The 14,093-nt window shown below is 51.2% G+C and overlaps 1 protein-coding gene across 1 annotated transcript in view; it reads right to left on the reverse strand.

Annotated features, from left to right (window-relative positions):
- Window positions 1-14,093, reverse strand: part of LOC138297427 (cysteine-rich secretory protein 2-like) — a 332,164-nt gene that overhangs the window by 66,191 nt on the left and 251,880 nt on the right. Inside the window, exon 7 of the mRNA XM_069236786.1 lies at window positions 5,207-5,295. Coding sequence (XP_069092887.1) covers window positions 5,207-5,295 — 89 coding nt within the window. The remainder of the gene's footprint in view (window positions 1-5,206; window positions 5,296-14,093) is intronic.

A 14,093-nucleotide genomic window follows, 5' to 3' on the forward strand; every position in this document is an offset into this window, starting at 1 on the left:
CCATCGTCGCTTCCAGACACAGGTCACAGCAGCACTTGCTGTGTAGGTCCTCTACTGTTGAAGGTCAGGTATTAAGTGAGTGAACAGACAGAAAATGGCGGTCACACTACCTGCGGTGCGTACCGTCACCACTGGCGTCATTGGCTCCTGGGACCCATAGGGCCCAATGTTAACCAATGCAGAAGTGCGCCGTGGTCTTCGACGCCAGCACAGTTCCCTCATATCCCCTTGTCCCACATTACAGGTCAGGCAGCCGCCATTTCAGGAGGCCACATGGGATGGATGTTAAGTGCGTCACACCTATCTAGGCCAGGAATATAGACAGATACCGGCACATTGCGGATTAATAACGTTTCTGCAAATAACACATTGTGACACCTCAGTGTTGGATGTCTCTCTGCTTGCTGGTTTCCTCCATAGGGCACGTCCCCTGGTGCAGGTGATGAGATGGCGGCATCCTCCGGTGTACAGACCACTGGTGGACCTATCGACAATGGAAGAGAGACACATCCTAGTAACATACAGACTTGATTATGCAACAATCCAGGAACTGTGTGCCCAGTTGGAGCCAGACCTGATTTCATCTATCCGCCATCCCACAGGAATCCCCCCTCTAGTGCAGGTCCTGTCTGTACTCCATTTCCTGGCCAGTGGGTCATTTCAAACAACAGTGGCCATGGCATCAGGGATGTCTCAGCCAATGGTCTCGAATGTGTTGTCTGCCCTGCTGAAACACATGTGCAGCTACATCGTGTTCCCTCAGGTGAAGGATTTGCCCACAGTGAAAGGTGATTTCTATGCCCTGGGACATATCCCCAACATCATTGGTGCCATTGATGGTACACATGTGGCATTTGTACCCCCCCACAGGAATGAACAGGTGTACAGAAACCGGAAGAGCTACCATTCGATGAATGTGCAGATGGTGTGTTTGGCAGATCAGTACATCTCGCATGTGAATGCCAAGTATCCTGGCTCTTTGCATGACGCTTACATTTTGAGGAATAGCAGCATCCCTTATGTGATGGGGCAACTCCATAGGCACCGTGTGTGGCTAATAGGTGAGGCCAAGGTCCCAATACAGTTGACATATGTGTCTGGGTATGGGGCTGTCCCTAAGGGTTAGTGTGTGTCTAATAGTTGTCCCTTGACATTTGCAGGTGACTCTGGTTACCCCAACCTGTCATGGCTACTGACCCCAGTGAGGAAACCCAGGACAAGGGCAGAGGAATGCTACAATGAGGCACATGGGCGAACTAGGTGGGTCATCAAACGCACCTTCGGCCTCCTGAAGGCCAGATTCCGGTGCCTCCATCTGACAGGTGGCTCCCTATACTACTCACCGAAGAAGGTGTGCCAGATAAGTGTGGCCTGCTGTGTGCTGCACAACCTGGCTTTGCAACGGCAGGTGCCTTTTCTGCAGGAGGATGGGCCAGATGGTGGTCTTGTGGCAGCTGTGGAGCCTGTGGACAGTGAAGAAGAGGAGGCAGAAGAAGAGGATATCGACAACCAAAACAACATCATCATGCGATACTTCCAATGAGACACAGGTAAGAAGATGTCACTGCTTCCCACATCTCATACTATTGTTTGAACTAGCATAAGTCTGTCATTTTCATTCAGTGTATGGACCCTGGCTTGTCACTTTGACTTTACATTTCACAGATCTGGGTCCCACTTTGTGCCCTCTGCTATGTTTACAGACTGACTCCAGATTGTTTTGTGATTGAAGTGTGTTTATTCCTGTGCAAATAAGTGGAGGGGGTTGTAAAATGGGCTGAGGTGATGGTGGAGGAATGTCCATGGCAGAGTCCAGTCTATTTGTTTCACAGGTGCATTGTCCATAGGCATAGGAAGTGGAGCAATGGCAGTTTAAGGATGGATAGGGTGACATAGTGGGACAGAAGGGTGACATTCAGGGGGGTCTCATTTCCTGGCGGGGGTCTTGGCAATGTTCTCTGTCTTGTTCCTGGATCTCAGGGACCTTTTGGGGGGTGGTTCTCCATCTACAGGGGGTGGGGTGCTGGTGTCCTGTTGTTCCTGTGGCAGTGCCTCCTGTCCACTAGCGCCGGCGGAGGTGGAGGGCTGTTCATCGTCCAAGCTAGTGTCAGGGGCCCCTTGTTGTGCCACTGTGTCCCTCCTGGTGTTGAGAAGGTCTGCCAGAACCCCTGCAATGGTGACCAGGGTGGTGTTGCTGGACTTCAAGTCCTCCCTGATCCCAAGATAGTTTTCCTCCTGCAGCCGCTGGGTCTCCTGAAACTTGGCCAGTACCGTTGCCATGGTCTCCTGGGAATGATGGTAAGCTCCCATGATGTTGGAGAGTGCCTTGTGGAGAGTGGGATCCCTGGGCTTGTCCTCCCCCTGTCGCACAGCAGTCCTCCCAGCTTCCTTGTTATCCTGTGCCTCTGTCCCCTGCACCGTGTGCCCACTGCCCCCAGGTCCCTGATCGTCCTGTGTTAGTGGGGTTGCATCGGTTCCCTGTAGTGGTGGACACACTGCTGATTGACGTGTCCTGGGGACAGAGGGATGGGCCCGCTGGGTGGGTGCTGTGCTGGTGTTTCCTGAGGGGGAGGCTCTGTGGTGGCTTGTGACAGTGACAGGGGAACCAACTGTCCCGAGGTCCCAGATGGGCCGGGCTAGTCATCTTGATCCAGGCATCCAGAGCTGCTGTCATCACTGTGGACCTCTTCTGTGTGGGGACTGAATATGTCTGGCACCCCCTGTCTGGTGACGTTGGGTAGGGGTCCTGTTGGGGTGTAAATGCATAGTTATTGTATCTGTGTGTGCCATTGTGTGCAATAGGTGAGTGACCCTCTACTCGTGTGCTTGCATTATTGGCTTAGTCCTTGTGTGATTGGTGATTTTGGGGCATGAGTGAGTCTCTGTACTGGACATGCTTGGGTGATGCATTGGTGTTACATGCAGGGCTTGGTTTTGGGATGTGTGGGTTGTGTTGCTGGGGTATCTGTGGGTTGTTGGGTTGATGGGTGTGAGGGTAAGGGTGGAAGTATGTGATGGCATGCAAGTGGGGTGGGGGGGATAAGGTATTAAAGATTTGTCTTACCAGAGTCCAGTCCTCCTGCTACTCCTGCGGGGCCCTCAGGATGCATAATTGCCAAGACCTGCTCCTCCCATGTTGTTCGTTGTGGGGGAAGAGATGGGGGTCCACCGCCAGTCCTCTGTACAGCAATCTGGTGTCTGGAGACCACGGAACGCACCTTCCCCCGTAGGTCGTTCCACCTCTTCCTGATGTCATCTCGTGTTCTTGGATGCGGGCCCACTGCGTTTACCCTGACGACAATTCTGCGCCATAGCTCCATCTTCCTTGCAATGGATGTCTGCTGCACCTGTGATCCAAATAGCTGTGGCTCTACCCAGATGATTTTCTCCACCATGACCCTAAGCTCCTCCTCAGAGAAACTGGGGTGTCTTTGAGGTGCCATGATGTGGTGTGGGTGATGTGTGAGGTGATGTCTGTTGTGATGTGTGAGGGGATGTGTTGGTGTGTGTTGGTGTGTGTTGTTTGAGGTGTGTGGATGTTGTGTAAGTGATGGTGTTGTGTGTCTGTGGATGCTGGTGTTGTTTTAGGTAGTGTCTCTCTCTGGCCTGATTTCATATTTCTGGTAGTAAGGGTTTGTGGGTAATGTGGGTGGGTGTTTTATATTGGATTGGGTGTGTGGGTGTGGTGTGTGTATGTGTATCAGGTGTTTGTATTTCAAATTGTCCAATGTGGTTGTGTTTTGTAAATGTGTGTGTATTTTGAGCGCGGCAGTGTGTACCGCCAATGGTTTACCGCGGTTGATTCGTGGGTTGTGATAGTGTGGGCATATTCTTGTTGGCGTGACGGTGTCGGTTTTGTTATCGCCAGTTTATCGCTGACCTTTGGTGTGGCGGACTTGTGTGGGTGTCTGTATTGTGGTGGATTCCGGGCTGTGGGTCGTAAGACCTGTAGTGAATTCCGCGGCGGCATCGGTATGTTGGCGGTCTTCTGCACGGCGGTAAGCGGGATTTACCACCAGGGTTGTAATGAGGGCCTTAGTTAGTAAAGAAACGTTTTCCATGTTGCAGATGTATATCGCAGATTGAGGTGAGCATGGCACCAGATGCCATCTCAACAGGAGAAGCCGCCAGCAAGACTCACTGAGGCTCTGCAAAGCATTCCATTCTGCCTTCGCAAAATGGTGCAAGGAATGTGTTCTCTCATAGATGCAACCTCCTAGCTTTTGGAGTTGTGCTCGAAATAGCTGACAAGCTGTTCCAAACAGACAACAAACTCTGTTGTCCAGGTGTGTGCACTACCCCCTAAACTCAGGCTTATCATTTATTCATCTGCTAGAACTGTCATAGTGTTTAGAGGTAGCACAGTGAGGGTGTAAATGCTACGCATTGTGATGTTCCAATTTTTCTCTGTTTTCACTGTTACTGAAAAGCTTGGGTGCTTATTATTATATTCTGTGATATTACCAATGTTATGTGCACTATATCCAAGCAATTTTAAATAACTATTTTAAAATACATATGTCGAAATACATATTCCATTTTCGGTGATCGTGAGTGTGTAAATCATTAATGAACAAACTTTTTGATGACCACTGGTCCCTATTAGTAGCCCAAAAACATTGACACATCTCATTTATGTACTCGATCGAGGGTTCTGTGTGGCTACAATAACCTGATTTTCACATTTAAGGCTGGCACATTGAACTAAGTTCACTCCTGTCAACCGTATTTGTGGAAACAAACCTTGTAGAGCTGAGCCAAAAACTCAGTTTACGCAACAGTTGAACGAAGATTTCACAATGTACTTTAAAAGACAAGAAAATAATTAAAAGGTGCTTGACCGAGGACAAAACCATACTCATTTTACAACCTGTGCTCTGATTTACCCCACATCACCCTATGTCCGTTTATTGGACAAACTGAGCAACTAAATCTCTCCTTGTATGTAAATACACCTTAATTGTCATGCAAAGCTTCTCCTGCTCCCTAGCACATACAAATGCCTACTCAGTAATGTAACAAGCACCCGAGACGCTATTCTCATGAACTTCCTTACTATTGTAAACATTACTTACATAAGGGTTCATTCGAAAATAAATACCTTATGGTAACTTAAATATGTTGACACTGTAACTAGTTTTAAAATCGACTTCAAGTATGGCATAGTTCGAAGTTTAAAAGTTGTCACTGAGCTTTTGATACTTACTGCATAGCCCATCCTCACAGTTGTCGGGGCATCCACTGCATGGCTCACCTTCTTCATATGGCTTGTGGGCTCCCAAATAATCATTTGCCCTGAAAATGTGTTAATGTAAATGTGAAAAGTTAGGGCTGTCATATTAACAGCGTTGAGCAATTGCAAACGAAGGAATGTTAAGTAAATCTTAGTAGGCTTAATGAAATACCTATAATGAACTGAAATGTCACTTTTGCTAACATGAAAAGTGTGTTACATTCCAAAATGTAGTTTTCCTTCGCACAACTTAAAGAATTTAGGGGCAGATGTATGAAAAGTGGCGCTGCAACTAGTGCGGCGCCACTTTTCATGAGCCCCTTAAATGCTCCCTCTAAAGCCACCATGTTTGCGCTGCATTTAAAATACGGCGCACTATGGCGGTAGTTAGGGAACTAGCGCCATCATTTTTGACACTAGTTTGGCACTTTGAAGGACTAGCATAAAAAATGATGACACTAATCCTGCAAACCACCCAGAGGCCCATTAAAACCAATGGGAGCTTCCTTTTAATGCCTGCTCTAATCAGGCATTAAAAATCCCAGAAAAAATGATGCAAAGAAATCTTTTAGATTTCTTTGTGCCATTTTTTCGTCCCCATAGCGTTGGAACGCCCCCCTTGCATACATTACCCCTGGCTCAGGCATAATGTGGCGCACGGGGTTACAAAGGGATTACAAAGCAGTGCAATGCATGCATTGTGTCACTTTGTAAACCTGGAGCACAATTTTTGGAATTCCAATGCCACATTAGCGTAAAACAATTACGCTAATGTGGCGTTGGAATGGCACTAGTCCCTCTTAAATCTGGGCCTATGTAATCCGGCAAGGAGCAACTGCATGTTTCTCAAAGAGCAGGCACATCCAGGACTTTAGTATGAAGATTGAAAGTCGCTGCCATATATGTGAGAAGGTGCTGCTCTATGTGGCTTTCTTCTCGCTTCACTCCCGATCTAGTTTGAGAAGAGTTAAAAACTGTTTTCCTTGGACCCGTTGCTCAGCTGTTTCCGTGTTTTTTCCCAACTGCAGAAGAAAGCAAATGTTCTTTTGAGACTTTATTGATCTGCAACCACCCCCCCGCGACAATCTCTTTACAATGATAATGAAATCCCTCTGATGTCCACATTCTGACCCCGTATGCAATACCTTGGAGGAAAATTATACAAGGTTAAATCCTGGATTTACTTTACCACTGCATCCCATGGTTTCCAGGTAAGAATTAGGAATAACTTGTGGATGCGGTTTTGCTGCATTTAACATCCGCACATCTCCCACATTAGAGACCTCTTTAGCCCACTCAAATTTCACCAATGTATATTTGTGAGTACCAGCCAGGATGTGAGGAATTACTGTACATGTCCTCTAAAACTCTGGTTGAGGCAGAGACACAGATTTCCAAATCTCATATCCTGGATTGAAGATGAGTACAATATTAAACTATGATTGGAACATCATTATCAAGCCTGCCGTTGATTGAGACAGCTTTAATTATGTTAATTTCTCATGATCAAACGTTATCTTTAAAAAGTTATCATTTGTCTTCCAAACACAGTCACCAAAACCAACAAGTATTTTAATTTCAATAGCCAAGTGTTCATGGTGGTAGAGTTGCTCCTTGTTTGACTAAATCCATACACTAAACCCTTCTATCTATCCACATGACAAAACAAATGATATTACAATGTTTTTAATTTTGCCCCAAAGATTCTATTTTCACACTTCATGTTTGCAAACATGTTCTTTCTTTAATTTGAAACAGCAATGCACCCAGGATTAGAGTGCCTTGTGGGAAACTGTTGGTGTGGGCATGTATTCTAGGGAATAAAGTACCACCTGATGCACATGATAACGATATTGCAAGTCACCTCAAAGTTGCACAACCTTATAAAGTATCTCTTTGGTGACCTGCAATATGCTTACAATGTACGTTAGACAGTACTTTATCCCATATATCATGGAAGCGAAGCAGTGATGCATCTTCTGCATCTCACATTCTAGGCATGCCTTCTGTGTTATTGAGCTGTGAGTGAAACAGCTGATACCACCAAGTTTTACAAAAAGACAAAAAACATCATTTGAACTGGCCATAGTTGGTCATACTCGTAGAATTAATGGCTTTAACAATGGATAAGTATTTAGTCTATCTTCTGACGAATGTCCACCTTCCACGAACCAAACACTCACATATTCCAGAAAACTTTGGGCCAAATTTATGGTGGCCTAGCGCCATTCCAATGTCACATTAGCATAATTTTTTTTACACTAATGTGGTATTGGAGGGCAAAAACGCAGTGCCATATTTACAAAGTGCTTGCAATGTTTGTTTTGCTGCACTTTGTAACCCCTTACTCCACATTATGCCAGCGTCAGGCATAATTTATGCATACGGGGCATTTTGGGGCAAATGCCGTGAACGACGACTCCGTAACAACGAAGTCATGGACAACGAAAGCAGAACAACGCTTTCGTTAACCACAACTTTGTTGTTTTGTGCCTTAACCACGCATGTGCTGAACAACGCACATGCTTGGTTAAGGCACAAAACAAGGGAGTCGGCTGAGGAGGAGGACGCGACGAGTCAAGTAAATGGGACGGGGGTGGGGGGTTGGGGTTTTAGTTTTAGGGACGGGGGTGGGGGGTCGGGGTATTTTTAGGGGCAGGGGTTGGGGTTTTATTTTTATTGGCGGGGTGGGGGGTCGGGTATTTTTAGATTTAGGGGAGGGGTGGGGGTTGGGGTTTTAGTTTTAGGGGCAGGGGTGGGGGGTCAGGGTATTTTTTGTTTTAGGGGCGAGGTGGGGGGGTTAGGGTTTTAGTTTTAGGGGAGGGGCTTTGGGGCGGTTTAGGGGCGGGGTAGAGGGTCAGGGTATTTTTAGTTTTAGGGGCGGGGTGGTGGTTGGGGTTTTAGTTTTTGGGGTGGGGGGTCGGGTATTTGTAGTTTTAGGGGCGGGGTGGGGGTCGGGGGTTTTAGTTTTAGGGGCGGGGTGGGGGGTTTTAGTTTTAGGGGAGGGGGCGTCCGTGCGGTTTAGGTTTAGGGCGGGAGAGGAAGAGGGGGGATATTTTTCGTTTTAGGGGCGAGGGTGGGGGGTCGGGGTATTTTAGTTTTAGGGGTGGGGGGTCGGGCACTTTAGGTTTGGGGAGAGGTATTTTTAGTTTTAGGGGTGGGGTGGGGGTCGGGTATTTTTAGTATTTGGGGGTGGGGGTGGGGGTGGTTTAGGTTTTTAGAGGTGGGGTGGGTGTTGCAGTAATTTTAGGGGTGGGGTTGGGGTGGTTTTAGGTTTTAGGGGTGGGTTGGGGGTCAGGTAATTTTAGGGGTGGGGTGGGGGTTGGGGGGTGTTTAGGTTTTAGGGGCAGGGTTGGGGGCTCGGGTAGTTTTAGGGGCGGGGTGGTTTTAGGTTTAAGGGGTAGGGGTTGGCGTACTTTGGGTTTCAGGGATGGGGTGGGGGTTGGGTTGTTTTAGGGGCAGGGTGGGGGTCGCAGTAATTTTAGGGACGAGGTGGGGGGTTTCGGTAGTTTTAGGGGCACAGGTGGGGGATTGGCATGGTTTTAGGGGAGGGGGTGGGGGGGTCGCAGTCATTTTTAGGGGTGGGGGGCCAGGGGGGACGCATGCTGGAACCATGCATGCCTATCACTAATGCCTTTACCAGGAATGCCTTTACAACAAAACATCGTTGTTAAGGCATTCGTTGTAAAGGCATTAGTGGTAACAACGCGGTCGTTGTTCCGATCTCGTTGTTCAGGCATGCGTTGTTCCAGCGTGCGTTGTTCCGACATACATTCGCGTTTTGGTACTAGGAGGTCTGTAAAAATGGAGCAATGGAATCTATGTGATTCTTTTGCAGCACTTTTATTGGCATTTTGTAACGCCTGCTAAGTGCAGGTGTTAAAAAGAGGCTACCATTGTGTTCAAAGGGCCTCTGGACGCTTTGCAGGATTATCGTTGACATTTTTGATGCTAGTCCTGCAAAGCACTGGACTAGCATGACAAAATTATGATGTTAGTCACCCTGACTACAGCCATGGTGCGCTGTATTTGAAATACATTGCATACATGGTGGCATTAGGGGGGTGCTAAGGAGGCACAAGAAAAGTGTCATGCACTAGGTGCAGTCGCACTTTTCCTAAATCTGCCCCTTACTGCATGTATAGGTGCTGATTATGACTTTGGACGACGGTTTCCACCATCAGTGCACTCTTCCCGTCGGAGTTTCCCGCTGGTCCAGTGAGAAACAGCCTATAACATTGTCTCTGGCTCATAATAGAGCAGGCAGAAATGCTGTAGTGCGGTGGGTGCACCAGCCCTGTCGCGATGTTCACTGTCTGCTTTGCGATGGGGCTGGCTGGGGGGCCCCCTGCACCCCGTTTCCGCCAGCAGTTACATGACGGTGCTACCACCATGTAATCGCCGGCAGAGAAGGGAATCATAATCCTGGGGCAGTGCTATGGGCTGTGCTGCTCTGACAGATTAGGACTGCCGGCACCGCCAGGCTGTTGGGCAGCCGAAAAGTGGCAGTGTCGGTGGTCCGACCGTGGCGCTACTGCCATGATCATAATGTGGTGGTCTGACCTCTGCCAAAGCAGTAGGACCATCGCTTTGGAGGTGATCAGGCTGCCAACGCGACCGCCAGGGTCGTAATCAGGCCCATAGTGTTACCTTGGCTAAATGTTGTCACGTCCGTGCAGAGCCTCCCCAGCAGTCAAATGGGAACTGGTAAACTATACCTAATCAAGAAAACTCTGTAGGACCTGTTTCACCCACTCCTCACCAGTCTTGTGATCAGTTGTGCATGTCCAAGCATAACACTCCAAGGAGAAAAACATCGCAATTGATAGTCTGTAAAAAAATAGTCAGCCCTTCTAAAATGCTTAACGCAGCCAAAATATCCAGAAAATGACCATTCTTAAATCCAGTGTAGGAAAAGTCAAAAGCAGACATTGAGGTCTGTTACCTGGGCTTCTGGCCTATTCTGAAATTATATGATGGACCTACACTTAAAAAACACCAGCTAGGACAAATTCCCCCTCTTTTACTAGAAGGAAGCATACAAATCTGAAACAAGATTCCAGGGTATCAGTGCTTCTCTTCCGGGAAAGTGTTCTGATTTTCCAACCATGATATTAGACATATGGATGAAACTGCACTTTACAATCTTGTTTGTGTATTTGTGCAGGCATTATAACATTGCCATTCAATGGCAATCATTTCACTCAAAATAGAAATGATCAAAATATAAAACTAAGGGGGTGATTCTAACCCTGGCGGTCGGTGTTAAAGCGGCGGCCAACCCGCCAACAGGCTGGCGGTAAAAAATATGGAATTCTGACCCTGGCGGGAACCGCCAACACAGACAGCCACTTTAACACTCCGACCGCCACGGCGGGACAAACAAACAGCGCGGCGGTCACCGCCAACAGCCAGGCGGCAGACAATGTACCGCCCACCCTATCACAACTCACCAATCCGCCACCTTTTCCGGGGCGGGAGCACCGCCGATAAAAACACGGCGGAAACAGACTACGGACCGGAAAACGCTCACCACTACGCACTCCAGGAGGAAGGAGGACAGCATGGAACCCGAATTAAACATCCTACCTGCTCTCGTCTACCTTCTCATCTACCACGAGTACGAAGTCCGGCGCAGACGACAACGGTGAGTACTGCACCTACGACACACGGGAGGGGGGAGGACGAAAGGTTACGGGCACACACATATGCGACCCCCCCCGCACCCAACTATGTACACACCAATGCAGAGCAACAAGTCACAGTGACACCACCCAAACACCCCAGAAAAATGCTCGGACATAATCAAATTTGGAATAATTATTTATGTACCAAAAAGCTCCTGAAAATTATCGTACAACCATGAAAGATATTCACAAGAAAACAAATGACATACACATCAGTGTATAACTGAAGTAACAAGTCCTGCACATCCTACGAATTCATCATGTCCGTGGGCCAAAGTTTTGAGAAACAAGGGTATAGCCCACACCACACAGGAGACCTGAGTCCTTTGGAGAGAACACTGCAGGGGCATCAGATGTAAAAACTACAGGCACCTCAGGGGGAAGGGAAGAGGGGGGCACCACAGCCACATGAGTCCACGACGCCAGATCCACGAGGAGCCACCATGCCCACTGTACCATCCTGGGGAGTGCAAAGCCACAGTCTCTCAATGTCACTACAGTGGGTGGGCTGCCCACTGTACCATCCTGGGGAGTGCAAAGCCACAGTCTCTCAATGTCTCTACAGTGGGTGGGCTGCCCACTGTACCATCCTGGGGAGTGCAAAGCCACAGTCCATCAGGTGGATGACAGTCTCCACTGGTCAAGGAGGAGGCATGGTGGGCACAGTGAACCATAACCAGTGATTGAGACGGCGGGGCCCAGCGGAGTGGTGCTTGACAGGAAGGGCCCAGCGGAGCGGTGCTTGAGACGGCGGGGCCCAGCGGAGCGGTGCTTGAGATGAAGGGCCCAGCGGAGCGGTGCTTGAGAAGAAGGGCCCAGCGGAGCGGTGCTTGAGAAGAAGGGGCCAACGGAGCGGTGCTTGAGATGAAGGGCCCAGCGGAGCGGTGCTTGAGAAGAAGGGCCCAGCGGAGCGGTGCTTGAGAAGAAGGGCCCAGCGGAGCGGTGCTTGAGATGAAGGGCCCAGCGGAGCGGTGCTTGAGAAGAAGGGCCCAGCGGAGCGGTGCTTGAGAAGAAGGGCCCAGCGGAGCGGTGCTTGACAGGAAGGGCCCAGCGGAGCGGTGCTTGAGACGGCGGGGCCCAGCGGAGCGGTGCTTGAGATGAAGGGCCCAGCGGAGCGGTGCTTGAGAAGAAGGGCCCAGCGGAGCGGTGCTTGAGAAGAAGGGCCCAGCGGAGCGGTGCTTGAGATGAAGGGCCCAGCGGAGCGGTTCTTGAGAAGAAGGGCCCAGCGGAGCGGTGCTTGAGATGAAGGGCCCAGCGGAGCGGTGCTTGAGATGAAGGGCCCAGCGGAGCGGTGCTTGAGAAGAAGGGCCCAGCGGAGCGGTGCTTGAGATGAAGGGCCCAGCGGAGCGGTGCTTGAGAAGAAGGGCCCAGCGGAGCGGTGCTTGAGATGAAGGGCCCAGCGGAGCGGTGCTTGAGAAGAAGGGCCCAGCGGAGCGGTGCTTGAGAAGAAGGGCCCAGCGGAGCGGTGCTTGAGAAGAAGGGCCCAGCGGAGCGGTGCTTAACAGGAAGGGCTCAGCGGAGCGGTGCTTGAGACGGCGGGGCCCAGCGGAGCGGTGCTTGAGAAGAAGGGCCCAGCGGAGCGGTGCTTGAGACGGCGGGGCCCTCTTCAGCGGTGCCTATCCTCACGGCGGGGCCCTGTTCAGCGGTGCCTATCTTCACGGCGGGACCTGTTCAGCGGTGCCTCTCTTCACGGCGGGCCCTGTTCAGCGGTGCTCTTCTCCACGGCGGGCCCCTGTTCAGCGGTGCTCTTCTCCACGGCGGGCCCCTGTTCAGCGGTGGTCTTCTCCACGGCGGGCCCTGTTCAGCGGTGCCTATCTTCACGGCGGGCCCCTGTTCAGCGGTGCTCTTCTCCACGGCGGGGCCCTGTTCAGCGGTGCCTATCTTCACGGCGGGCCCTGTTCAGCGGTGCTCTTCTCCACGGCGGGCCCCTGTTCAGCGGTGCTCTTCTCCACGGCGGGCCCCTGTTCAGCGGTGCTCTTCTCCACGGCGGGGCCCTGTTCAGCGGTGCCTATCTGCACGGCGGGCCCTGTTCAGCGGTGCTCTTTTCCACGGCGGGGCCCTGTTCAGCGGTGCCTATCTGCACGGCGGGCCCCTGTTCAGCGGTGCTCTTCTCCACGGCGGGGCCCTGTTCAGCGGTGCCTATCTGCACGGCGGGGCCCTGTTCAGCGGTGCCTATCTGCACGGCGGGGCCCTGTTCAGCGGTGCCAATCTGCACAGCGGGCCCTGTTCAGCGGTGCCCTTCTCCACGGCGGGCCCTGTTCAGCGGTGCTCTTCTGCAGCGCGGGCCCTGTTCAGCGGTGCTCTTCTCCACGGCGGGCCCTGTTCAGCGGTGCTCATCCAGCAGGTCAAGGGAGCCAGACCTGGCCTGGACTCCCTGCTCAGTCGCCCTCGGACCGTGACGTTTCTGGACCCTTCGGGGACGGACTCCTGGCCTCCTTAGTGTCCTCCTTCCCAGCTGGGATGTGACATGTGGGGTCCACCTTCTCCGCGCTCCTGCTGCCCTTCCGCTCCTTTGATGGGGCTCTCGGGCCCTTGCCTCCCCTAGATGGTGTGGGTGGTGAAGTGGCCGCACATTGCTCCTTGGGGGCAGCCCTGTCGGTCCTCGCACGGCGGCCCTTGTTTTTGCGGGTCCTCTTGCCGGGGGGGGGGGGCTGGACGTGTCCTTGCTGCTGATCGATGTGTCACTGCTGGCAAAGGGTGGGCTCCAGAACCCATGCACAACAGTGACACCCGAAGCTGGGCTGGTGGTGGCTGCGGTGCTCTTGGGACTCTTTGAAGATGGAGGGGGGAGCTCATCGGGGGGAAAGAGGTCAAGGTTAGCCAGGAAAAGTTTTTTAGGGCCAAGGTAAAGGGTAGGAGAAGTGCAGATGGAAGTGGAGGTAGAGGAGGTGGTTGTAGGAGAGTCAGGTGTGCTGTCATTGGGTGAAGGTGCTGGTGCTGTAGGCTGTCGTGAGGTGGTTGGCTGTTGGGTGGGTGGCTGCCTGCGTTTGTGTGTCTTGGAAGAGGGGGTGACAGACACAGTGGGAGAGGACACAGGGGACGTGTAAATGGCAGTGGGGGTGGTGACTGCACGAGTGTGGACTGTACTGGAGGGTGAGGTGGTGATGGAAGCACTGGCTGATGTTGGGGTGCATGCAGGTGTGAGTGTAGACGTCACAGGGAGGGAGGAGGGA

This window comes from Pleurodeles waltl, chromosome 5, assembly GCF_031143425.1.
Source record: "Pleurodeles waltl isolate 20211129_DDA chromosome 5, aPleWal1.hap1.20221129, whole genome shotgun sequence".
Taxonomy (NCBI): Eukaryota; Metazoa; Chordata; class Amphibia; order Caudata; family Salamandridae; genus Pleurodeles; species Pleurodeles waltl.